Source organism: Scophthalmus maximus, chromosome 6 (assembly GCF_022379125.1).
Source record: "Scophthalmus maximus strain ysfricsl-2021 chromosome 6, ASM2237912v1, whole genome shotgun sequence".
Classification (NCBI taxonomy): Eukaryota; Metazoa; Chordata; class Actinopteri; order Pleuronectiformes; family Scophthalmidae; genus Scophthalmus; species Scophthalmus maximus.
The window spans coordinates 27,291,465-27,319,373 of record NC_061520.1 but is presented as its reverse complement, the minus strand read 5'-3'; the positions used below and the strand labels follow the sequence as shown (position 1 = coordinate 27,319,373).

The 27,909-nt window shown below is 39.8% G+C and overlaps 1 protein-coding gene across 1 annotated transcript; it reads left to right on the top strand.

The window, feature by feature from the left end:
- The first annotated feature begins 1,161 nt into the window (after positions 1 to 1,161).
- On the top strand, positions 1,162 to 27,449 carry mtmr14 (myotubularin related protein 14). The gene is made up of 19 exons (XM_035630885.1): positions 1,162 to 2,020; positions 2,908 to 3,056; positions 5,398 to 5,506; positions 8,631 to 8,706; positions 9,749 to 9,809; positions 10,137 to 10,259; positions 11,730 to 11,803; positions 12,674 to 12,744; positions 13,107 to 13,181; positions 15,219 to 15,285; positions 16,810 to 16,895; positions 17,331 to 17,407; positions 20,611 to 20,647; positions 21,456 to 21,526; positions 21,716 to 21,774; positions 22,390 to 22,522; positions 24,481 to 24,657; positions 25,719 to 25,925; positions 26,535 to 27,449. The coding sequence occupies exons 1-19, from the start codon at positions 1,886 to 1,888 to the stop codon at positions 26,713 to 26,715; spliced, it is 1,968 nt and encodes a 655-aa protein (XP_035486778.1). The 5' UTR covers positions 1,162 to 1,885; the 3' UTR covers positions 26,716 to 27,449.
- Positions 27,450 to 27,909: the final 460 nt, after the last annotated feature.

Genomic DNA, 27,909 nt, shown 5'->3' with positions numbered 1-27,909 from the left:
GATGCCAGTTAATATTGGTTAACACTGGTGTTGCTTTCCACTGCTGGAGACGGCTTTCGGATTCAAGAGAATGAAGTTACAGTACAGACATGAATGGTTTTAAAATGGGTAATAACAAACAAATAATCTTTATCCTGAAAAGGATCCTTGAATTTTCAATGGGTCAAAATGTTTTTTTATACATCTAAAAAAGTTTTCCACTCTTGCATGCAATGTTAACTCAACAGTTAAAGACACTCTCCATTCACTTGATCTCCACATTTTTCAAAATTTGTTGTTTTATATATAGAAAAATGCTGTTCTAGTTCTTAGTTTTAAACAAGGTCAGATTTTATATTGAACTTTTTATGTTGGGCCCCTTGTTTTGTGTTATTTGCTCGTGTTTCTGTTTTTTTTCTTCTTGAATAGACCATTATAGACTACTGTGAAATCTAAGTGCAGCTGATGTGAGGTAGCCTGGGACCCAGGTGTACGGAGCCCCCCTGGTGACATACGTGGGAAAAATATTAATGCATGGCCACGAGTTAGTAATGTGGCCATGAGTTAGTATTGCACGGGAACAAGATAATTAAGTCGTGGCCATGCATTTATAACTTGTGTCCACGCATTACTAACCTGGGCCACGCATTAACATTTTTGCCACATATGTCACCGGGGGGCTCCGTACAGTTGAATTCTGGGAGCTAATTTAAAGTTGCTCTGCCATTTGAGTATTAGTGTGGCTATGCCAGGCTATGTGAGGAGCTATACTGAAAACCGATAATCCTTGCCAAAATGTAAGGATATGTTGCTTTTGTTTTGATCATAGGTTTATTGTTGACTTTTAAAAGCCCAATCATATTTTATCTTAATTGCCTTTTATTTTTATTTAATTACATGTATTTTTGCTTTCCTTTGGTGAAAAGCTGAGAGTGAGGGTGGGAATAATGAATTGGTGTTCCCATGATGACCACAAAACATATAGTTTGTATTACAAGTTATTGTTAGATTGTTAAATTCAAGCTACCTCTCTTTGAGAAGACATCGCATGTATGAGGACCTGTGGACCAGGAAAGATTCCTAAGTAAACAAAATATGTGGCAGCAGCCCGAGCAAAACATCACGACCTGTTCTGACTAAGCACATACGTCATTTAAAGGGGGAGACGGCTGGGCGGTCATGTGGTTCTCTTAGCTTCCTGTTTACTGCCTGCTGCACCAACAGACTGGAGTACACAGATTGCAACACAGCTTCATTGCCGCGGCTCTCATCCACTGCAACAACATATGCAGCATTAAGGTCGGCAGCTACAGGATTGACTTTTGCATAACTTTAATCCGTTCATTGGTATGGTCGTGGTTACCAAGGAGACTTGAAGACGTGACATTGAGGAAACGTGAGCAGGCCGGGAGGGATCCTGGAGATTTCCTGACCACAGCTGACTGGGGTTCGCGGTTAGCTGGCGCGTCAGGGAGCCGGACATCACTTTACCTTGTGTCAAACAAAGCAGTGGTGATGTGCTGGAGGACTACAAAGGTCAAAAATTGTGTCAAATTAATTTTTGAAGGTTTGGGGTCACTGGAAACAAGAGACCTACGCCTGGGAAGCTGAACTAGTGTGTTAGCTAGTGGTGCTAACTCCGGTAGCAGCAGCAGCAGCAGCCGCCGCGGTGCGAGGGGCTGGCTGTGCGGTCTGACTTACGGCTTCTGTGTGGAGATTGTTGCAGCTCACCGGTGCCCTGAATTCAGGAAGACTCCCCGGCTCCGGCCCCCTCAAGCGGGCAGTCAGGAAGAAGCTGACTGGGAAGGGATGGCCTGGTCGGTCTTCCCGAACCAAAGGACAAGGCTCTGCGGTGTTTGAAGGAGGTCGAGTTCGGCTTGAGGCCACCGCCGCGGGTCGAGGCATTATGATGGCCGCCTCGTCCTCCCCGGCCGGCGGCTTCACGGGGCCCGGGCTGTCGGTCAAAAAGAGCGAGGAAATTGCGGATTTGATAGATTTGTTTTCCAAGACGCAGTACAGAGCAAGGGAAGTTACTCCTCGGGTAAGATTGGGCCAATCACTCTGTGTGCTTAGCTGCATGACAAGCTGTCATTTTCTCCTGTCTGAGCGGTACAGAATCAAGGCATTGAAATTGACACACGTCAGTAAAATAGGAAACGTCCCAAATGAATGAACATGTAGAAACCATAATAAAGCAACTGTATGTAATTGCGTAAGTATCAGATCCATAAAAAAGCTCTTTATTTAAATACATGTAAAGGGTTTTTATATACATCTGGGCTGTAACGATTCTGAAACAGACTGTCCACGACCACAGACTGTTGAGCTCTCTTTACTGTTTCAATATAACGAAATTCATTAATTGATTTCACAGTTAAAACTAAATTCATGGAAATCGAAATGATTACTATAGGTAAAGCACACTACACCTAACTGCATGTGTCGCATTACTATTTTGGTCCGATCACAATTGAGTGATCATGTCTGTGGTTAAAGTTTGGGTGAATTGGCTTGAGGGATAACAATCCTGAGAATTTACCCCTGGGCTCACACAAAAAATAAGGTCTGAACTGAGCCGTGAATTTGAAGAATCATTACAACCACAATAGACCCTGCTTTTCAACCTTTTACCGGGAGTTAAGTTGGTGCAGTATTGCTTCCTTTTCCTGTACTATCTGTGTGTATTCATATCTAAAATGAATGAGAATATGGTGAATATGGTCTTGAAAAAAATTCTCAAATTACTTTGTATCATCATATGCTATTGCTTTTAATTTAAGTCTCTCCAGGCCCATAGTCTCTCCACAAAAACCTTTTTGACCACCTGCTTTGGGGAAGTAGATGGTCTAATTACTCCCTCCTTCCCCAACTGAAAAGTGTGCTTCTTTTTAAACCACTGACATAATGTTTGTGTTGTTCTTCCTTCAGGTGGAGGGGATAGAGAAGCGTTGTCTGGAGTTATTTGCCAGAGACTACAAGTACAGTGTCATCCATAACCCCAATGGAGAAGTGTGTGGACATTACCCCAGACAGATAGTTTTTCTGGAGTATGAGTGCACAGATGTCGAGAGCGAAAGGTACCTCTCCACTACTCTGCCAATCTATTATCTTTTCCAATACAAAGTCCAGTCCACTCGGTTACCTATTACCTCTCGTTTGTTTGTGTCGCTCCTCTAATCATGCTCACCCTACTGTGGTGCAGGGTGCAAAGGTCAGCCTCCATGTCCTGCCCCTGTGATCACATCAAGCGCTGAAGTGACAGTTGTGTCACATGAGGTCACGTTGTCGCCGGAAATAGGAAAACAATTTGCACTGACTAAATAAATCCTTATTTCTCTCTGCTGATTAATGTCGTTTAACTATTATGCTATGCTGTGCTGAAAATAAATGATATATCAACATAGGACCAAAAATTTGATTCACAAAAAGCCTCTATACTCTGAATTGGTTGGCAAATGCTGCTTGTGCACTTAGCGTTTTCCTCCCAGTGTTATATTTTGATTTCATATTCTGTCCTGCATTTTACCTTGATTCAAAAATAATAAAAAGAAAAATGTGATATATGATTTATATTATTCATAGCAGCTTAAAAGAGTGGTACGATTTTTTCCCCTTTTTTTTTAAAGATATTGATGCAGAATGTAGTCAGGTAAATCCAATGGCATAGTCAGGGTGTGCAATATTGTCTATTTTAACATTTTTAACAATTTGATCATTTATTTGATCTGTTTTAACAGTATGTGATGGAGTGTGACTCTCACTTTTCACAAATCAATCAAAACTTTTAGCTTTCACTGTCATGTAGCTTAGAAGGTCAAGACTACTGAGCATGAGCTTTTAGAGTGCATTCAGTTTGCTAATATAGGCGTATGTCATCACCGCACCACAAGTTAAGTTAGGGTAGATGCTAAAAAATGAATGATTGAAGTTTAAAACTTCAGACACGTAAACCACATATTTGTTTCTCCATCTGCAAACTAACCACCGTCCAGAATACATGAAGAATATATAAAGTTTTGGGATTCAGTCGTTGACAACGTCCCTGAAAAAGTTGAGGTACAGGCGCAAAGACACACACTGCAAACTTAAAAAAAGTGCCATATGACAAGAAACAAACCAATGGAAAGATATAACAAATGCTGTCACCAATTAGGTCGCAAAAAGACTGAACGATATGGTGCCAGTTCAAGCGTTTAAGAAAGATGGTTTCAAACGTTTAAATACGAAAGCTCTGACTAAATTGTTTTATTCATTTCGTCAAAATGGTGTCTACTTATCATTATTGACAACATGCTGGACAGATAATATTTTGATAAAATTTTTGGTAAATATCACACTGTTCATGGATAATAGGATGGACAGAAATGTAATCAGTCAAGTCATTTAACAAGCAGAAATATCAAATCCACATTGGTCTAGCCAGTAGAAAAGGATGTGGTTAAAATCTTTAATGATAATGTTGTGATTTTAAACTTTTCTTGAAAATGTATGCAGAAACTATGAAAAAAAATTCCAAGAGTGTTTTTGGCTTATCTAGTGAATTAGAAAACTCTAGGGCAGTTTATCACCTTCATACAAAAGTTATTAAAAAATTTGAGTTACAGTGTCATTTAATCCATAGGTGGATCAACTGAAAGAAATCATCAACTAATTCATTGATTCTTTCAGTCATATATTTTTTTAAATTCAAAACTGCCAACTGCTTAATGATTTTCAGGATTGCCCACAATGGCTGTGTACACCCCGACATAATAATGATTTATCTGGGTGATTGGTTAGTAACCTCGGTAACTATGATACGATGGTACTGTATACATATATATAAAAACATTTCTCCCACCATGTATTCAAACTTCCTCAGGGTGAATTTAAAAAATATATTTTTTTTCTTTTTTAAATCTATTGTGCAATTTCTGAAGGATGGTTAAGTAGAGGGTGAAAAGCCTGCACAGTCCTATCATTGATCTATGTGTATAATTTCTTATCAATCAGGTACATAAACCTCTTGCTGGTTGTTGTCAATTCACTGTTGATGATGTCAACTGTTATTCTTTGGGTCTGTTGAATGCTCACTGTAACTTGTTGAACTCTTGATTTGATCGTTCATGTGTTTGTGTTTTCATGTCCAAATTGGCGACAGTAAATTCCTCTCCACACACTCACTAAATCAAATGATTTATGATTGATGAGTCATGATTTGTGGCCGAGGCTAAATGTCCCATGAAACTATAACCTACAACAGTAGATATGAACAGTGGATTTTGTATGTGGGGGCGGCGTTATTTCAGCTGTTGCTACAGTATGTACTTAACACGAATTGTTGATGTCAAGTGCTTAGTAATTATATTGTCTGTGTAACATGCTAAATTAAATTTCAGTAGACTGCCAAATGGATAACATGGTGGTTTGTGTGTCCAGGTTTGAGAGTACAGTACAGATCAGTAAGCTGCAAGACCTAGTGAACCGGAGTAAGCTTGCCCGCTGCAGAGGGAGGTTTGTCTGTCCCGTCATCCTCTACAACGGCAAGGTACTGATACTCAACTGCATATCCACTCACAAAAAAATATTTCTAAAAGACATGACAGTAATGTTATATATCTTGCATATATAATGCTTCTATATACATTGGTCTAAGCACTTAAGCCTCTTGTGGCAAAAGTGGGTATTACAAAAACATATTTTTCAGCTGGGGCCTTTTTCCAGAAAGCAGGTTTTGCTAAAACTAGAGTATTTTAACCCTGAAAAGAGGGAAACTCTGGGAAAGCGAATTAACTCAAACTGTAGGTCAGTTACCATGGTTACCTGATTTAGCTGTCAAAAAATTGTCCTCGTCAACCCGATCGATATGGAATCAGAATGAATTCAGTCGCCTCACGTCAGAGGATGTTCAGACCTCGTATAGATGCTTTTATTCCCCGATGACTACTTAGTAGAACTTTACCATTTCTCTCACAATCTATCACATATCTGAACAATATTTTCCGTCCCTATTTCCAGCATTTTAATATCGCGGACATATAAATTTGCTGAGAAAATATCACAATGTTTTAAATCAATTAATTATTTTATTCAATCTTGTGTTGACTTGGGCAGTAACTGTCTCACACATCAACTGTCTCTCCTCAGCAGCTGCAGCTGTGATGCTCCACTTTCTCAGAATGTGTTTATTTTCTCCATAAGCACAAAGTCGTATCTCCAACTCTAACGGCATGACGTAGGAGGACTTTGTTTTAGTCTGGGTTGCCATGGTGACTCGTCGTATCGGAGCTCCATTGATGTCTTTTTAAATTCAGGGGGCACATGCGTATCTCTGTGTTAAAATATTCAGTGTTGATCTAACTAACTCAGAACTGATGTTCTGGAACTGAAAACTCTGAGTGACTAACCCATCTGAGAGTAGATCAGAGAGTCAGAGTTCAGGTTTAAGTTCAGAGTTTTTTATTCCTGCTTCCTGGAATAGGCCCCTGTACTACGAAGCAGGATTTGAGGTTATCGAGGTAACTTAAGCTTTAACTCTGTGTTTTCCGTCCTACGAAGCTGGTTCTCTTCTTACATGGGTTAATCACCATGGTAACTTATAGTTTTTCTATCACTGTAGCTAGGAAACACTCAAGGAGACTGGTGATAAATAGTAACAATAACTAAATTCTATCTCTTTTATTAGAACAATGACCAACATCATGATCAATACTCCACATGATCATGAATGAACAGTTCTACTGTTACTTCATCACACATTAACGTCTTCTCTCTTTTGCTTCAGAAGCAGAAATGGTCTGACAACACTTCAACATTTAACTTCACTTAATGTCTTAAATCAATTGACTGTTTCATTCAGGCTTACACATTGATTCGGGCAGTAATTTCCTCCCATAACAACTGTCTCTTCTTATCAGCTGCAGCTGTGATGCTCCTCTTTCTCAGAATGTGCTTATTTTCTCCATAAGCACAAAGTAGTCTCTCTAACTCTAACGGCGTGACGTAGGAGGACCTTGTGTTTGCCATGGTGACTCGTTGTATCAGAGCTCCATCGATGATGGCTTTTTATAGTCAGCGGGCACAGTTACTAACTGGGAACTACTGTTCTGGAACCGAAATCTCAGAGTTTCCCATCTCAGAGTAGATCAAGTCAGTGTTGACGGTTAAGTTCAGAGTTTTTTAAACCTGCTTCCTGGAATACACCCCAAGTTATCCAGGATTGTCAATGTTAGGTTAAGTCAATCCAACATCCTGGGTATGTTGAACTCGCTTTGATTGAAGCAAGGGTATTTTCAGGTTAACTCTGGGTTTTCCGTGGTACGAAACTGGTTCTCTTCTTACCGGGGCCCTCTTCTAAAACGCCATGGTAACTTTTGCTGAGCAGGTTAAGTATGAGATAAGAGATCAAAGCCAGTCACCAGTCCAACTACTAACCAATTAGATCTCGTGCAAAACCAGAGTCATCATTCTACAAGAGCCTGACTTGGACAAAAGAGTAACGTGACAAATAATAAAGCGCAGCAGATATTAAGGTTAACAGTGTCCGCCCACCTTTAGAACGGCTACAGTTCTGGAATAAAATTTCCGATTCACTCACTTCATTAATTTTCATAAAATTCTTATATTAAGAGTTTTAAGCTTGGATCCAATCCAAGCAGATAAACCAATAAATGAATAGTTACCATAAAACATTTTATTCCGAGCTAAACAAAATAATATGGAAAAAGGCAAAGGTGCAATTTACATGAGTGTTTACATAAAGGAACTACTAATCCCCAAAACCATTGCAAATGCCTTTCCAATGACTTCCAACAAATCAGACAATGTTACACTTTAGGATTGTGGGTAGTGTAGTAATTCCCCCCAATTTTTTTTTTAAAAACAAGGTCGATATCATACGGTATCAGTATAAAACAGTTTACAATAAACAGAAGGAGAGTTTATCACACTGAACGAATACATAGACTCTAATTCATATTAGAGATTAATTTGAATTCAATAAAGATTATTTATTTTCTCGACAGAATCTCTGACATTTAAAAAAAAACTTTTTTATTAAATTAATTTCAGTTTGGACTTTAGGTTGGACAAAATAGATGTTGTTTGCCTTGTTCTCTGTTACTTGTAATAGATATATATATATATATATATATTTTTTTTTTTAATACAATATTACACCTGTCATACTCGTCCAGTGTTGGAAAGACACATCTCTTGGCATGGGTACAACAACAGATTGCATTTCTGATGACAGATCCACAAATACAATATATACTTTTTTAGCCACAAATTCAGCCTTTTTTTCTGTGGCTGCTTCACAAAATCTGAAATTGAAATATGCCATGTTGTCTTGTCTTGTCTTGTGTTGTCTCTATTAGACAAGAACATAACTTGGTTCCCGGGAATTTGTATGTTATGAAGCTGTACTCAAAGAAAGTACTGCAATGTTCATTGGAACACTCTGTAGCAAAGGCAAAACCAGGGCTGTTTATGGAGCTGAAATAAGAAATACCTGCAAAAGTAAACTTGTCTTAGATTGAAGCTTTCCAATTTTCTGTGGCCACCACTTCCTACTTTAGCATTGTGGTTTGACAGGTGGTAGGATATGAATTACTTTACTATTAAAGTAAAACTGCAGTGTCTGATCTTGAATCGTCTCTTCCTCATTGCAGCATATTTGCCGATCGTCGACTCTGGCAGGCTGGGGGGAGTTGTACGGACGCACAAGCTACAACTACATCTTCTCGGGTACAACACACGCGCACTCACACACAGAAACCTAAATTTAGCAAAAACAGAGGAAGTTGTGGCTGACTTATTTTCCATGGGAGGTTTCAGTTCTGTGTGTGCTTCTCTGACCTGAGAATAGTTGCAGCAGCTGTCAAACTTTTCCAATTGAGACTGAATGTTCCTCTGAATATATGACGAACAGCTTCATTCGGAACCACCATGTCCCTAAGTACACTCGTTACTAGCACATACTGTAATTTGATCATGATAATGAACAACAAACCAAATCCACATAGAAAATGTGAAACATGTAAATATTGCATTTATGTTTGTTTTCTGTATTTGAGGTACGTGACACACAGATCTGTTTTCATCTGATGCAATTTTTCATTGGATGACGCATCAGTGGACGTCTCGTGCTTCATTTACGCCGTCATTTATTTGCTTAATGTAAATCAACTTTTCAACCATTTTCAAAAACCTCTTTTGTGATATTTTTTTGTTTTTATTTACAGCATACTCGAGTTTGCATGTAAAAAGTAAAAAATATTCACATAAACATCTGGATAGATATTGATCTATTGATAGATATTCTCAAATATAAAACGCTGTCTCTGGAAAAAGTTGTATAAAATTGTATATTCTGTTGAATGACTAGCAAAAACACTGGTAAGATTCTATTTAGAGGTTATTGATGATTAATTACATAATCACATGATTTTTGATTTTGTTTTTCTGTCAGCTGTAAAATTTTGTTCTCAGTGAGACCACGTGCAGAAATATGAAGAGTGACATGGTCAGACAGGTTAGGGAATATTTTTGGAAACTAAAGGTGAAAAGAAAAATGATTTCCTGTTGGTCGTAATCCTGCTTCAGCTTTGACCTGTTACGCTTATTGTAGTTGTAGCAAATTAAGTAATTTACTAATGTGTTTGCCTGTTGTACATATTCTTAATTCATGTCCATAATTGTTTCTAACATGTTTTCATGTTTAAAACATTATCATGATAGGGTAGTGAATTTCTGGAATGTACCCATCCTGAATGTCTGTGTTCTGCAGGGGGTAGTGATGACACGTGGACAGAGTCGGAGGAGGTGCCAGAGGACGACAGTGCCGTCAGGTAATCTGATCACTTTAACATGATTAGTGTCCAGTGAACACCATACACTAGTCTGTCTGTGAATGTGACACTAATTACTTGTGATGGCAGTGAAACAAAACAGCGAGAGACCTGAGTGGAGTTGTGGGAAAAGTGATCCAGTGTGAATTATTTATCCAATTTTGAAATTGATGTCATGACAGAAGGACAACTTCAACATTTCTCTCTTTAGAGTGAGACCTCCACCGGGGAACATACCTTTTTCCACCAAGAGTTTTCAAAATTTTCCTCCACCTGTGTTCTTGTCCTACACACACTCTGTCCTTCCCTCTGTTCTGTCGTACTCAGGAACGGGGACTCGCAGCTCTTCGACAAGGTGCGAGGCCACGACATTAAGCTGCTCCGTTACCTCTCGGTTCGCTACATCTGTGACCTGATGGTGGAGAACAAGAAGGTTAAGTTTGGCCTAAAGTAAGGAACAGTTTTCACATGTTTACATTCAACTTTGTAGGAAGAAACCAAATGAAAGGCATCTGACTACTGACCCTGGGTTTATTTTCTAATTTAGATTTCTGCAGATTAACTTATTAGGACAGTTTATGTGAGCAGTGTGCTGCTTTTAATGTCTTGGGATTTGGTTTCATGTTGTGTCCCCCCATGTGTAAGGCCTAGTGTTCACAACGTGCTTTGTAATTTAGGGGATAATACACTGTGGTAGTTGGTGGCAACTGTTGGATCACAAAATGCTATTGGTGCTATTCTGGGGTTGAGTTAAGTACAAAGTTTGATTGTAAATAATTGATGATGAATAATCAAAGAGCATGTACAAGACAAATAGCATGTACAAGACAAACTGAGGAAGGATGGAAGCAGTGGTACGTGATATAAGCAGTTTTACTCCTGTGGCAAGAAAAAGTAACTGAAAGCTTTGTCTTTGAGGTGTGGTCAAATCGTCATATCTGTTACAAGTATGAACAGACACAATCTACTTTAACTGTTAATAAACAAATCATTGTAATGTTCTTGGTCATATTGAATATATATCATTCGACTGTTCACAATGTAGGTTGGAAAAATATGTGAGCCCTGAAGCTAATGACATCAACAAAAGCTAACTGGAGTCAGTGAAACAAGAAGATTTGAAACATGACTCAGAATGTCAGAAGACTGATGATTAGGAATTGTTAATTTACATAAAGCTAGAAATGATAGCAAAGTCATGTCATACTCATCAGTCCACAGTCAGACAAATTGTCTATAAAAGAGGAAAGTTTAGTTGTTTGGCTTCTCTCCATAGAAGTAGGTGTCTAGCTAAGATGACTCCAAAGGCACAACAGAATGATCAGTGAGGTAAACAACTATACACAGATCATGGCACATGGTTGAATAGAGCATGTGGTCCAAGGCAGAACACCACAGAGGAAGCTGCTGCTCTCCAAATCAAACATCACGAGGCTTGAAGTTTGCCAAAGAGCAGCATGACTCTCCACAAGACTTCTGGGAAACTTTGTGGACTGACGAAATGAAGGTTGAATGGTCGTCCACAAACTGGAAGGTTGGCGGTTCAAACTCTGCATAGTTTGTGTTTCATGAACTTAACAACAAATTGTGTTTTTATACTTAAATGAAGATCTGATCACACCCTATTTTGTGACCAGCTATTGCAGAAAACCAGGTGAAAACCAAAGGGATCCCATATTTATTCTTACCCTAACCCTATCACCTTAACTGAGGATATTTCTTGAAATAAGTTAAATGTGATGTATTATTTTTCAACTTTGAATTACAAGAACCCTTAAACAATTGAGGATGGGATTGAAACAGTGATTCACAGATTACCATAGCTGCAGTTCATTGCACTGCAGTGTTTTCATTTTTCACTGACTCCAGCATGTATGCTGGACCACAAGGAAAACTTCTTGTGTCTTCCTGTCTGTGCAGTGTGACATCGTCTGAGAAGGCGGACAAGGCCCAACGCTATGCAGACTTCACCTTGCTCTCTGTGCCTTATCCAGGTAAATGACTACAAATGACTTCTAAAGTTACTCCACTACAGCTAGACACATAATTAACTCGGAAGCATATTGCAACTACGTAAGTATTTGTGTATATATCTGCAGATAAGTAACAACAAAATACAGTACAATGATTTGGATGAGGAAATTAAGAAAAACTGTCTCCATTACATGGTTTGTCCACCAGATACCACTGATGAGTAAATTTTTACAGAAATAGCTTCCACTATTTTTGTATCTCAACATCTGTTTGTTATCAATATCACTTGGGCTGGAACCAATACCAATACATTTGCGTTCCCACTCAGCCCCTGCGGAGTAGTTAAGTAAATTGTCTGGACTTCAGGCATGTATGAAAGCAGTAGAAAATGGAAAATTTTTATTTTACTCATATCACTTATCCCCATATCTTACCTGCTTAGTATAATAGACCCAGCTACAAACCGGTAAGAAGAACCACAAGCAAAAAGTCAGTAATAGTTTTTATTGACAAATCGTTTCTTTAAAGCCCATTTGAAAGGTGTCTGTAGCTGTGACTGCTTGGCACCAAATACATCACCAAAAAATAATTAGGAAAACCCTGTGCATTAACACATAAAATAAAGTTGTCCATATCATGCATCCATCACTGTTATCATTATTGAATTTAAATGGACTGTGCTACAAATTGTTGACCCTCCGTTAATTATGTTAATATTCTCCACCTTGTAAGAAAACTGCTGAAGTTCAATTAAAAAAATGTACATAGTTGTGTTGTGAAAGTAAGTCCTCCAGAGATGCTCCCAGTTTTTACACACTTATTATTGTTCTGTCATGTGTTTCATGTTCAGCCAAATGATAGCTGATGATTTTCCTCTTGTTTTTGTTTAGGGTGTGAGTTTTTCAAGGACTACAAAGACAGAGACTATACAGCCGAGGGTCTGGTGTTTAACTGGAATCAGGTACAGTTTTCAGTCTGTGGTTGTGTGGCAACATTCACAATCAGTCAGTTAATACATATAAAATAATTTGTGAAAATACAGTGATAATCCAGACTTCACAAGAGAACATACATTAGATCTATCTCACGAAATAACCATGAAACATGTCCCCCAGTCTCCACATATCGAAATACAGTTTAACTTTGATATAAGATCATTTGTATAGCTTGTCCACATGATAGGGTAGACAACAAATGTCCCAGTGATGCACATACACTGTTACGCCAGTAAGGCCAGACTGCATCAATGAGAAGCATAGTTGGTGCATTATAGGTTTTAGCGCGTTTTGTATAAATCTAATGTCACTGTATCTTCTCTGACAGGACTATGTGGATGCTCCCTTGACAATCCCTGTGTGCTTTACTCAGAACTTGAATATTGACTGGACGCAATACCAGGTGATCTCTCCTCTCGTTTGTTGAGTTTGTGGTGTGTCAGTGCAATCTGTTGTCCAACCTACAAAGTGCTTTGGTCATAATTCATAAGCAGCTGCACTGTTCATGTACACACATAGTTACAGTGTAACCATACTGACCCACATGCACTAACTATCCCCACTACCATATAAACATACAGTGCAAATGGAAAGTATTCAGACCCCCTTCAATTTTTCACCATTTGTTATGTTGCTGCCTTATGTTAAAATAATTTAAATAATTTTTTTCCTCATCAATCACACTCAGCAACCAATAATGACAGCACAAACGCAGAATTATATATTTTTGTTTGCAAATTAATTGAAGAAAGCTGTGACACTCCCTTATTTAACCCTTGTGCCGTCCATTTCTTTTGATCATCTTTGATATGGTTCTACACCTTCATTGGAGTCCAGCTGTGTTGAGTTCAATTGATTGGACATGATTTGGAAAGGCACACACCTATCTATATAAGGCCTTACAGCTCACAGTGCATATTAGAGCGAAATGAGAGCCATGACGTCGAAGGAACTGCCCAAAGAGCTCAGACAGAGTTGTGGCAAGGCACAGATCTGGGCAAGGCTACAAAAAAAAAATCCTGCTGCACTTAATGTTCCAAAGAGCACAGTGGCCGCCATAATCCTTAAACGGAAGAAGTTTCAGACAACCAGGACTCTTCCTAGAGCTGGCCGTCCAGCCAAACTGAGCATTCGGGGGAGAAGAGCCTTGGTGAGAGAGGTATCCAAAAACCCAAAGCTCATTCTGGTTGAGCCCTAGAGATCCCGTGTGGAGATCGGAGAAAGTACCAGAAAGACAACCATCACTGCAGGCCTCCACCAATCTTTGGCAGAGTGGTCCGATGGAAGCTTCTTCTCAGTGCAAGACACATGAAAGCCTGCATAAAGTTTGCAATAAACCACCTAAAGGACTCCCAGACTGTGAGAAATAAGATTCTCTGGTCTGATGAGACCAATATTGAACTATTTGGCCTCAATTCTAAGCAGTATGTGTGGAGGAAACCAGGCACTGCTCATCACCTGCCCTATACCATCCAAACGGTGAAGCATGGTGATGGCAGCATCATACTGTGGGGGTGTTTTTCAGCTGCAGGGATGGGGCGTAATTGAAGAAAAGATTAACGCGGCAAAGTACAGAGACATCCTGGATGAAAACCTTGTCCAGAGTGCTCATGACCTCAGACTGCGCGAAGGTTCACCTTCCAACAAGACAATGACCTTAAGCACACAGCCAAAATAACACAGGAGCGGCTTAGGAACAACTCCGTGAATGTTCTTGAATGGCCCAGCCTGAGCCCTGACTTTAACCCAATTGAACATCTCTGGAGAGACCTGAAAATAGCTGTCCACCAACGTTCCCCATCCAACCTGACAGAGCTGGAGAGGATCTGCAAGGAAGTGGCAGAAAATCCCCCAATCCAGGTGTGAAAAAAACTTGTTGCATCATTCCCAAGAAGACTCATGGCTGTATTAGCTCAAAAAGGTGCTTCTACTAAGTACTGAGCAAAGGGTCTGAATACTTATGTTCATGTGATATTTCAGTTATTCTTTTTTAATTAATTTGCAATTTTTTTTATAATTCTGTGTTTGTGCTGTCATTATGGGGTGCTGAGTGTAGATTGATGAGGAATAAAATGAATTTAAATTATCAAACAAAGATCAGGAGCAAGCTTATACATAAGACAGACAGTGTAGTGTAAGGATAAATATAAGGGGAAAATTGTCTGGTAAAGGGTTAAAACCTCCCGCTTTATTGCTGTCTTTCCTCACTTTTACCAACTGTGTGTGTGTGTGTGTGTGTGTGTGTGTGTGTGTGTGTGTGTGTGTGTGTGTGTGTGTGTGTGTGTGTGTGTGTGTGTGTGTGTGTGTGTGTGTGTGTGTGTGTGTGTGTGTGTGTGTGTGTGTGTGTGTGTGTGTGTGTGTGTGTGTGTGTGTGTGTGTGTGTGTGTGTGTGTGTGTGTGTGTGTGTGCCTGTGCCTGTGCCTGTGCCTGTGCCTGCCAGTCGTGGGACCTGGTGGAGCAGACCCAGAACTACCTGAAACTGCTGCTCCACATCATCAACAGTGATGGTAGGTGGTGGTTGTACGATCCCGACACTTCAGTTCAGTGGTGATGCGCAGGTACTGTCAGTGAGCTCAGATTACAGACACTTTAGTAAAGACACTTTACAGGAAGTCACATTCACCCATTCACACACATTCATACCACACTTCTGTTTATTGCTTTTTTCTGTCACATTGACCCTGTTTTCACCTGGCAGTAACATCCGATCACAAGTCGACAGCTCTAAGTACAGATGAAAACACTCTCAGAACGTATTGAGTACGCATTGAAATCGGATCTAAAAAAACAAACACATTAACAAAATGATAAAAATGTGCAAAAAAACTATTGTAAAATGAGGCATGCCTTGCTCACATCACACATGCTCCCCCACTCTCTCTCTCGCACTTTTTTGTTTTTCACTCCGTTGACCAACTATTTTCACTTCCTCAACAGTGGCACATAACACACAGAAACTTCTCCTTTGCCTTGAGACACTGCAGCATTTATTAACAGGCAGACTAAACCTGAATTGCAAATTCTTAGAGCTGTCCACTTGTGATTGGATCACTCAGGATGGAAGTTACTGCCAGGTGAAAACGGGGTCTAATAAGTCACGTGTCCACATTCAAATAGCAGTGAGAAAGGGTATGTGACTTTTGGCCACAATAGGGACCCCCTACTCAACCCCTGTGTGAGCGGAAATTAGCTCTAAGTAACTTTTTAAAGTAGCGTATTAATTCCCTAAATATCGATGCAGAGAACTGCATTGAAAATAGAATGATTGGGAGATGTTGAAGGCAGTTGTGTGTTTGCGGTAAAGCGGATCGTAGTTATGGCAACTGGAGCAGTGGAAGAACTGGAAAAGCCACCCGCATTATTTAAGTCCCGTGTATAGGAACACTGTGGCTTTTCTGTAAAATACACAGATGATGGTGGCAGTGGCGCCTCAAGAAATTATTCACAGGGCAGGCCAGATGGGCCGACTGAAAATCTTGGGGTAATACATGGAGCCAACTTGCCTTGTGAATTGTCCAGGCTTCTGCAGCTGGTGGTGTGATGGTGTCAGGGTTTGAATGTCACAGTTGAGTCTAGTTGTTGACCATGTTCATTTCTTTATGGCCACATTTCACCATCTGCTAATGGCTACTTCAAGCAGGATAATGCTCCAAGCAACAGTCCTCTCAAACTGGTTCCATGAACATGGCAGTGAGTTCAGTGAACTTCAGTGACCAGATGTTAATCCAGTAGAACATCTTTGTGATGTGGTAGATCAGGAGATTGGCAGCATGGATGTGCAGCTGATGAATCTGCAGAGATGATGCGATGCAGTCATGTTAACATGGAGCAAAACCACAGAGGAAAGTTTCCATCATCTTGTGGAATCAGTCATATGAAGAACTGTGTCTGTTTGAGAGCAAAGTGAGAGACCACCCAGTATTTCTATGGTGTTCCTAATAAAGTCCTCAGTGATTGTATTTAGTCTGTCTATTAATCATAAACTGAGGATCCTTTAAAATGTGGCTGAAGGTGGTTTTGTGTTGTTCCAGATGAGAGTGGCCTCCTGGTGCACTGCATATCAGGCTGGGACCGGACTCCTCTGTTTGTGTCCCTCCTCAGGCTCTCCCTGTGGGCAGTAAGTTCCTCTCCTTTTGCCTTTTTTCATTCTCTCTATTCTCCCCTGGTGTCTCTCCTCATGACACCCAGTCACTCAGAAGCTCATTTGGCTCCTCCAACATTCATTAATGACTTGAGTAATCCCACGGTGAAGCCATCTGCCTGGTACCGGCCCCCCTTCTCGTTCTTACCATTTCAAACAAGCGCTTTAATTACCCTCTTCTGTATTCACCACCTTTATTAAAAATAGAAATGGTGCAGTCTTTCCCTCCAGACTTGGTGCACACTTTACAGACTACCCTACTCGAGTGCTTTTCAAACAGAATGAGAAATCCAGTTTAGGTGTCAAGCGCTGAAAGACATTGTGGATGATTAGACTCTGTGGCACATATATATGTAATTTTCACACAGGGGACATTTAAGATTTTTGACTCACTTTTTGTCCATGTCACAGGACGGCGCGGTGCATGCCAGCCTGGAGCCAGCTGAGATCCTGTATCTGACCATCAGTTACGACTGGTTCCTCTTCGGGTAAAAATAATAATTTACTTTATCACCATCATAATTTAATGACTTACCTGTGAGCCATATTTCACAGGGCATGAGCTGACATGAATACTTTAGATGTGCATTTGCAAATGTCTTGGTGCCATCTTATTTTAGAGGCGTTGTGTTTGTATAAGTGGATAGTAAGTAGTTAATGAAGCATTGGGAGCAGTGGGAGAAGATGGCTAGGCCAACATGAGATGAGACAAGTGTATCTTTGCTTTTAACCACATCCCACTCTCTCTCTCTTACACACACACACACACACACACACACACACACACACACACACACCCTCTTGGGTTTCTCCTTTCATAATAATCAGCACTGTCTCCAATTATCATTAGAAGCAGAAATGGTCTGTTCACTGTCAGCTAGCCTATGTAATAATACATCAGCAGGCCTGCTCAGGCCCCTTGGGCCACTGGTCAAGCAGCGTCAAAGTGTGTGTCTGTGTGTGCTTGTGTTTGCTTTAAAGAGGGAGAGCGGAGAGGAGGGTAGCTCCTACACTTCACCTCAAAGTGATTCACCTGAGTCATATTTGGACTCGGGAGGTCTGTACTAGGAAGCGAGGTTAATTTACTCAAATTTAACGCCTGGTTATGGCTGCCTGACTTTGAGTTAAACAGGACAACGAAACAGTAGGACGAGGGCACAGGGATTCTGAGCAGATAAGAAACACATTGTCAACCGGGTAAATTCACGAGAAAAGTGTTTCTTTGTCATATTTACTCTAGAATCCTAATTAATAGATAACATGATTGAGATGTAAGGACACATGGGCTACAATATGTGAAAACAATTAGGATACTTGAATTAAAGTCTACACATGTCTCCACTTCTGAAATCAGCTCTTTTCTCACTGATAATGAATGAAGATATTCTCCCTAATGCACTTAAACTGTATGATGCTTGTGTGTAAAGTATTTACTTTACATCTCACACAAATATCCCAAACTCTACTGGTTTAACTGAGCTAAACAAAAGGAAAACATATATTCACAAAATGACGTTTGTCATTTGTAGTATGAATCTCTAATGCACCTGTGTGAAGCTGCTTTGCAAAAATCTTCATTCAGCATCACTCTTTATTCTCCTATAAAAAAGTGCCCACATTTCTAAATGCCACTGTAGGTTATACATGTCAGACTAGAATCAAATCAATGAAACCTTATTAGAGAATGTCTCTTTTTTTATAGCAGCTGACAACATATACAGTATAATATTTCTCATCTTTTGTGCTAAGTCCAGATGTGATATATAGTGTATATTTATAATAACCTTGTGATGCGTTAAAAGAATCTGAAATTAGCTGAAATGGAGGAGAAATCATCCTGCATCATTTTCACAGGCAAATCAGTTGGTCATAGCAAATAACATGTGAAGACATATTATGGAGAAGGTTGAGGGGGCAATCAATTCTGACAGCTCAATATCCACCCTTTATTTACAGGGTGATCAATTGTTTTGATTACCTAACATAATTTGATGTAGTTCACATGCCTTAGAGTAAGGGGAAACAATTGAGTTTCCATTTTAACATAACAAAATCCACCATCCAATGTGTCTTTGTCCAAGATATTAAAATACAAAGGAACAAAGTAACATGTCAGTTTGAATAGGAGATGATCAAATAACTGAAGATTGATGCTGTGAAATAATTTCAGATTCACATTATCCTCCTCATGTTCTCCTACAGTGGCTTTAATGGGGATATTTGTGCAATAGTCATAATACAAATAGCAGCATAATAGTCAACAGCACAAATCATTATCGGGAATCCTATAAAAATACATGTTCTGTATGTAGGCCTGCTACTATGGATATTGAAAATAGGCTGGACCTTTTTTATACTGCAAATCCTGCGATCGCATATAAAGCGTGGTTGATCGTGAGAACATTTACTGTAAATGTCCATAGAAAACACGACTTACGCATCCAGCCAACGAACTGCACATGATAGTAGTATTCAAGTCAAGTCAAGTTTATTGTCAATTCCTGCAGTATTGTTCCAGACATACAGAGGAATTGAAAAAACGTTTGTCTCAGACCCACGGCGCAGTAGTACCAACCAAAAAAACAAAACAGAAAATAAGATATGTAATACATTGAATAAATAAATTCTAAATAGTGCAAAAGTAAGAGTAAGGCAAAACCACACAGGATAGATAGACAAAATTCCACGACAAGTATCACCGATGGAAACCATAAGTGTCAGCTTGGCAAAATAGCACAAAGCAGGACACATAGCAGACATAAATATATATATGAACGTCATCAGGATGCCCCGGTGGACTCTGATGGTTCTAAATTCCGTCACATGCTGAGGGACCCTCTCTCATTTCTTACGCCGGAATGAGAGAGGGTTCTTGTGCGCATGGGTGGTGCTTATACAGGTAAACACCGAGTTAACTACGAACAAAAGATGCTCGGAGTTTTAAGATCGAGGGTAAATTACCATGGTTACTTGCCTCGGGTTAACCCTATCCACCTTTCGTAATATGGGTTAACCGGGAAGTTACCCCCGACGTCACAAACTTACTCCTAAACTTACTCTGATAAGCAAGTTACCTCGCTTTGTATTACAGTCCTCAGGTTGTTTCTGGGATAATCTGTTGACCTCTGTTCTCTGTCATTTTCATAAACTCTGTCAGCTGTAACCACTGTTACACTCAGAATACTGTAGATCCTGCCCCAGTGCTTCTCCATTTTCTAAATCAGTAGTGTTGATATATTTAAGGGGAAAAAAATAATTTTATAATAGCTCATAATGATCCACAGCGAGTTAAAGAACCAGTTAACCCGATATGTTTGATTGTATGTGCTGAGCTTTAACATTCTTCAAATTCTTTAATGTTCCTCAATACAGTGAACATTTCATTAGATAATTTCTACAGGAGGATAGCACAGACCTTTCCGTTATCTGTCTTTCAGGGACTGTTTCAATGAACTGTTATTTAAAATTGGGTTTGGATATAACTTTACCAAAAGTTTCACTTACAAAGTACTTCAAAGTAATATCAGAAAAAAATGATTGCCAGTTGTAGGATTTTAATTGAAGTTTAATGAGCTCATTTTGTAAGATGCGTCTTTGCGTTAACAACATGGGGCTTTGTTGAATAGTTTGTTGATCGAAATAAGTAGCAGCTGGAATGTAATAAAGTAAATTTTTCTATTTCTATCTCCAGTCACATGCTGCCAGATCGACTCTCCAAAGGGGAGGAGGTGAGTTTTCTCTTCTCTTCAACTAAGTTAATTTTTTTCTGTGATGATGATAATATACAGTAGTTTATCCTGTTCAGTGAAGTGTCAAGTCAGAATCCAACTGATGAAGCGACTGATTAATAAAATTTCTTTTGGAAAATTTGAATTCATCTGTGCTGAAAGGAAACATGGATTTATTCTTAAAGGCTCTGATGAAAAGACAAAGTGGCATCACAGTTCACAGAAAAGTTCTGCTTCAGCTAAATTTTTTTTAAGAGAGACACATTTTATATAGGTTTGTTGTATGTGTAATTATAATTGTAAAGCGAGCCTGATCTTATAGTTATATCTGTGAATACATATTAAGAAGAAGAAGAAGCATGATTCTTTTGTTGCTGTCTGAGCTCGGAAGTATACCGGCAGAGCCATTATTATTCACTGAGTGTAGCTTATCACACATATTTATAAGCTATTTTTAAGTAACAAGAAAGTTCAGAAACTACAAATAAGATATCAGTTGTATTGTTATCAACCACAGAGTAATACACATTTATTTTATATATTTTTCAGCTATAAAATGTCCTGCTTACACATCTCTTGGTACGAGTCCTTAAAACAAATTCAGGGGGATCCTTAAAATTGAGTGTGTTATGTATTTAATTTTCGGAAGCAGAAATAACAATGCAGAGTCTCTGTCTCAGCAGAGCAAAATACAACAGAAACATGTCTTCTCACTTGTCTGACCTGCACAGTGTTCTTCTCTTCAGCTGTGAAGAGTAAAAAACAAAGTTAATGCTGCTGGGATCAAAACTTGTTCTCTCTCCCTCAGATTTTCTTCTTTTGCTTCAATTTTTTGAAGCACATTGTCTCAGAGAAGTTCTCTGCAGTTAGGAAACAGAGGTGTGTACCTCATTTTATCTTTTTATTTCTTTCTATCTCTCTCTCTCTCTCGCTTCACTTGTCTGTTGTCATGTGTTCACTCTTACAGTGAAGAACCAGATTTCAGCTGTGTGAATGTAGCATCCAGTATTCTCTCCGATCTTCTTATGAGTCCGATGTTACTTCATCACATATTCTTTTTACCTACAGAAGGAAGAACTCCCACTTCAAAGACAGTGATTTCACTGTGGAAGATCTCTGCCAGTTGAGTAAGTCAGAGAGTCAGTGCCTCCCTCCACACATGACTGCACAATGCACCTCTCTCAGCCCTTTGATTGATATAGGCCAAATAACATTAATTTAACTGTATTAATTAATGTATTGTTTAATCGGCTCTTGCTGCCACTTTAAAGAGAGCTACATTACAAAATACAGTTTAATATATGAATAGAAGGAGACTGGTAAAGTCTATTAGTCATGAAAACTCTAAACATTCACATCCACAGTCTGAGGTCAAGTGGAAACCATGAACTGGCCTTGAATGATTTTTGATAGAACCTTATTTTATTTATTTTGTAATGATACATTGGTTTTAAATTAGTGTAAATAGTTAATAAAACACCAGTAAGTATAACACATGAAATAATGTATCAATAAAAATTGTATCAATTTTATGTTCTAATAATTGCACATAATTACCAGAATACTCTGAAGAGAAAATAGCATTTAACGGAGGTTTATAGTGAGATTTTTATTGTCACAACGTAACTACACATCTGTATCGAATGCAATAACTGTGATGCAGATTGAATACTCCACTTCTCGGTGTAGCAATTAAACGTGGGAGCAAAACTCACAGGCCTCTGCTGTATGGTTGAATACAGAGTCAAAGGATCGGGGCAGTGTGACCAGTCTGAGCAGTGAGTTCTCCCTCATCACTGAGGAGGTGGGCACCAGCGCCAGCCTCACCAATGACTCTGTGGATCTGTTTTCCAGCCAGCCCCAGGCCTCCGGCTGGTCAGTATCTCTCACACACACACGCAGAGACGCAGACACACTGCTTAGTAAAGATTAGATGAGATAAGATTTTACTACTTTGAAAAAATAATCTATCTATGGCAGTCGGTGTTAATATTGTGTTGGTGACCACAAATGAATCAACAAATGTGAAACACTGAGACCTGTAAAATACTTTCGTTCATCATGAAACTAGCGGATCAGAGGAGGTCAGCTGAGTAGACAGTCCTTCATTGTGTCCCAGGACACATTTGTGCTCTCAATGACAAAATACTTTGGCCACATGAGTCACAGACCGACTCCCAATGTGGTACGAGTGATCGGATATCAAATGAGTCATCGGATCTCAAATGAGTCCTCAATGCATTGGTAATAAAGTGGAAATAATTTTACATGAATGTGGAGATCCAGAAGATGGATGTGATGTGCATGCCCTCCTTCATCTTTGTTGCGGTCGTCCATTGATTTCTGAATCCCCCTCACTAGATGTCCAGTCACGTAAGGAAGTTCCACCTCTGTAAAAAATCATACAGGAAATATGCAATATCATCTAAACTGTAAAATATGATTTGTTCATTTTAAGTGAATTCAACTGGCAACATCTAGTTTTATTCTAAGAGGGCTTCAGAACTTATAAACACGAGTTCTTCTGAAATGGGATTTTTCTGACTAGAATATTACGTTGAATGAATGAACATCTTGAGAGTTTACTCAACTCATTAAATGAAGTTACAGAAACAAAGCAGCATATTAACAGAGTTCCCAGCATGCATTGTTAGAGAGTTAAAACAGACATATTTTTTTTGTAGTTTGAATCCATTCATGATGGAAATTAACTGGGTGTCTTTATTACATGTAAACAATGCAAAGTTATTACTAACAATTTAAAACGTAAGGCATTCTCTGAAAAACCTTCTAAAACATCATCCTTAAAGGGTGTTCTGGAAAATCTTGATGTTCAGTAAAATATTTGATTCTCAGCCACTGAAGCAGAAAAAACACAGGCTATTGGAGACGCTCTACCTCGCCATGTTAAAGATACAGTTTATCCAAATCAACTCCAAAATGCAATGAGTTCCTCCCTGGGTCATACCCCATCCCTCCACAAAATTTCATGGAAGTCGATTCAGTAATTTTAGTGTAATCCTGCTGACGGGCAGACAAACGGATGGCAACGAGAAAAAAACAAAACATCAGAGACCTTAAACTTTTTATTATAAATCTCTCGCTTTGACTTGGCTAGAAATAATTAGCACTTTCGTCAACATTTTCATTTCAGTAGAATTTATTTTTATTGATTTAAGTTTTTTATATTGATGATCGTTAGGGCAAAGGCAATGACTTTCAATCCAAGACCAATGTTAAAGCTCACAAATGTTTTACATTTCATTTTTGTATCAGCTTCAGAGGCTGAGAAATAAAGGTTTGAGTGACGCTGTTGCATCAGGTCAGTCTCTGCGGTGATATGGACAGAAATTAGATTAATGTTGCTATAACTGTTTTCAAGCAGCAGAGAAACTTACACTTAGTTGAATAAACTTAAAGGGATGTTCCTGGTGGCCTCTGCTGAGTTAGCATTGACTGTTCTGGTCTTGAATCGACATCACTTGAAGCTACCAGGTATCTGAGTGGCTAACAGAGTGTTTCGCTGGATGACAGTGCATTTAAATTGAGTCAGGTTAAACTTAATTGCATTTTACCCTCTGTGGCTTCATTAAAATGAATGAGCTGGCTGCACTTTTTTGAAGATGCAGAGCAGAACACAACCCACCAATTTTAGTTCTCAGATACTGAATCATGTGATGATCCATGTCAGTCAAAATCCACTCCCGTCAGTATATTCAGCTACATTTCTCTTTAAAATCACTGTTAAATGTTGAAAGTCCTCATTGTTCATGCTGCAGATGCTCCTCCTCCTCCTCCTCCTCTGTTGATGATGTGTTGTCCTCTCTCCTCAGGAGAAAAGGCACCACCTCCTCTCCTCAGATGGTTGTTTGGAGTAAGCAGAACCCTCTGGACGAACACCTCTCCCATCCACTTATCGAGGCCAGGTCTTCCAGCTCATCCTCCTCCAACCAATCAGAACACGCTGCCACGCGCACTGGCAGCAGCCCATTGGCTGTCCCCGGGAGAAGGTGAGGAAGCGAATGCAGCTTTGTCATGCGGCCCACGTTTGCTTGACATCTTATTTTTGTACACACACATGAGCGATGTAAATTTTGGATGATGACCAGAGGCACTGAGCTTCTTCATTTTGGTCATAAAGCAAAGGTTGACAAACCAGCACAGCCTGTCGCCTGAAACTGTGGCTTTCGTATGTGCGACGAGATGGTCTCTTCCTCTGCTGTGCAGCACTGACGATGAATATGAAACAATAGTTATTTTGCCATATCACATCATAGGAAACAGAGACATAACCTTGCTGTTACTTTGCTTCTTTCGTGTTGAGGTTTATGAAGCGTGTCCTATCTTGTTAAAATATGATTGTGGTTTTATTGTGATAGTCAAGACAATGAAACCTGAAACTGTCCCACCTATGATAATAGAGAGTAGCGAGTTAGATACTTATGCGATAATAATGTCTTATTTATACATACAGATCACATATTCATAGTTACAGAATATTTTACATACAGATGGATGGAACATGCCCAACATGCTTTCTCATCATGCAACAAAAGATTGCACAGTGAGATTACAGCTGTTGTCCCTCTATGCTAATCACAAAATATGCAATGTGCATCTGGAGGAAGGCTAACGGCAGTAACAAAATTACACCCTCGTAATTCTATGGGCAGCACCAAGCATCATCGAGCATCGCAGAGTCCACCTCCCCTCATCCCACCTCAGTCTGCCCCTTGAGTGCAAAAGCTTGATCCGGGAGGATAACAGTCACCAGACTTGCTAAATGAGTCCGACCTTATCCATATATTTTTCTCCGGTCCGTGCTGACTTAGCTTAATTCTTGCCCCGCCCTTACTTCCCTCTCTCTCTGGGATGATTGCACCACTTGTGGTGGTGATTTGTCTGGCTGCTCTTGCCCAGCTAGTTGAAGGACACCAAAGACACAGAAGGTCTGAAGATCTGCTTCACTCAATCCAAATCCAAGTGTCTCCTTTTCTGATGTTGATGAGTGTAGTTATGTCATTAGCAATCACCATGGTAACAATTATTTATTTCTGTCTTTGCTTGTCAGGTTTGCAGCAGAGTACACTCGGTCAGGTTCCTCCCTCTCCACTGAGTATGGCAGTTGGCAGATAGTTTCTGGTTGTGGCAGCATCCATGACCACGCTCCCTTCCCCCCACAACTGGCCTCCGCCTCCTCCACCTCATCAGCCATCGCTGCTGCCCATGACTCCCCCCTGCCCTTCAGTTTTAAGGATGATGGACCCAGTGGGCGAATGTAAGTAACTCTTGTTGTCAGCTTTGTTGTCAATCTTAATGAAGTAATATCAGTCAGTGAGAATTAAAGAAGCCATTCATTACTTTATTTCCTCTGGGTTGCTGCAGCCTTCAGAATCTCACTTTATAGGCGGCTCTCTTTCTGTCCATGGATTCGAGCAGTAGAAGAGGAGGAGAATAAAGGGAGAGGAATTCTTCCAACAGGGTCTCCCTTTGTCTCATCCGCCTTCTCTTTGCTCTCAGCGAGGAACACATTTTAGTTTCTGCTTGATCAGACTGCCAAACTGAGTGTACCACCAGTATCAATTCAGAGTCAAAAATGGCAAATAACATCTATCCACCTCTATCTGGAGGAGATGTAGGGAGAGAGAGAGAGGCAGGCAGTTGATGATGATGATGATGATGATGATGATGATGACTGTGTGAGCTCTGTGATGTGGCCGAAGTGGAGTTGATCCAACAGCCTCTGTCTGCATCTTCTCATTTGTCAGACAGCCTTCCTCTTGTGTTTCTAAAAATCATAATTTTAAAACAATTTTAAAAATAGGATATTGGTCTTGTCATCTCGCACCCTCTTGTCTCCTCTCCCTCATTTCTATTTCCTCACCAGGTGTCCCTTCCCCTCTGAGCGCCAGGCGCGTCTGGAGGCAGTGCGGGAAGTCTTCCTGGCAGCTTACAGCTCCACCGTGGGACTCAAGTCGTCCGTGCCGAGCCCCTCTGCCGCCATCTCCGGCCTGCTGGAGCAGTTTGCCCGCGGCGTCGGCCTCCGAGGCACCAACGCCATCGTCTGAACCCTTTCAATGTGACTTTAGACCCTCCTTCTGCTGCCATCCATCCACAAAGTCTGGGCTCAGTACAATAAAGTGCCAAATACCTCTGTTCAATTCAGGGGTGATGCTTTTTTTTTTTTTTAATTATGTTTTTGGTTTACCCTGACCTGGAATAATTTTTTTTCTGTGCTACTCCAGCTTTTCTCTGGACTTTGAATCTTACATGTTGAGTTCACCTGTGACATTCAGAAGACGTTTTCAGCCACAGTATCAAAAAGGGATAGAGAGTGCTTTCTAGCTGCTGAAATGTATATGGCTGAAAACATGGGGTTGGTAACCCATTACAGGCAGAATATATAGGATTCTTCCTTCCTCTGTTCTTCCTTCATCTCTCCACACTTTTCTTTTACCCTGAAGAGTCCTTGCAGTGTTCTTTACTGATTCAAGCACAAGAAGGTTCTTTATTTCAGATGAATGTTGAAGGTTAGATAAACACAGCACTTGATTTGTTCTGACAGAAATGGCAGCAAGCTTCTTTTTGGCTGTTAATTTGACACAGAATCCGATGATCGAATAGATTATAGGGTTTACAGATAATGTGCAGATCAAGAGGATAAATTAGATTTTTTAAATGAGGAATTCATAATAAAAAATAAAATACAATATGTACACTGTTAAAGTTGTTGGCCACTGTAACTATTATTCCCAGTAAATACTCCTGTCCATGAAGAGATCTTTTTTGTAGTGTGACTACACTGTAGGGAACAAAGGAGAAAATCCCCATCTAGGCTGTGAGATCTGTGTAGGTTTATTGCTGGGGTTTTGTCCTTGTCTTGCATCTGTGACCTGGTTAGGGATTTCTGTTTCGGCAAAATCCCACTGGGATTAATGGTTCAGTATGTTCAAAATGAGTTCAGAATGAAATCCTGCTGTGAGGAAAAATGAATAGTGAAAGTGGAGATACAGAGGCACATAAACAGTTTCTTGTTGAAGGCATTCATCTTATTGCACTTCATACGCAAGAAAAGTGATGGAAATAGTCTGAGTAAAAAATGAAAAACGGAAGCTTGAGCAAGAAGCTCAAACATGGCTCACATTCCCGTCTCTGGAAGTGCGCAGGCCTTTTGGACAGTCGGTTTTGGAAAGTCATGAAAATTTTCTGGTAGTGTCCTTGTGCTACAAAGTAACCTCTTCACAGCGGGGGTGCAGGAGGAA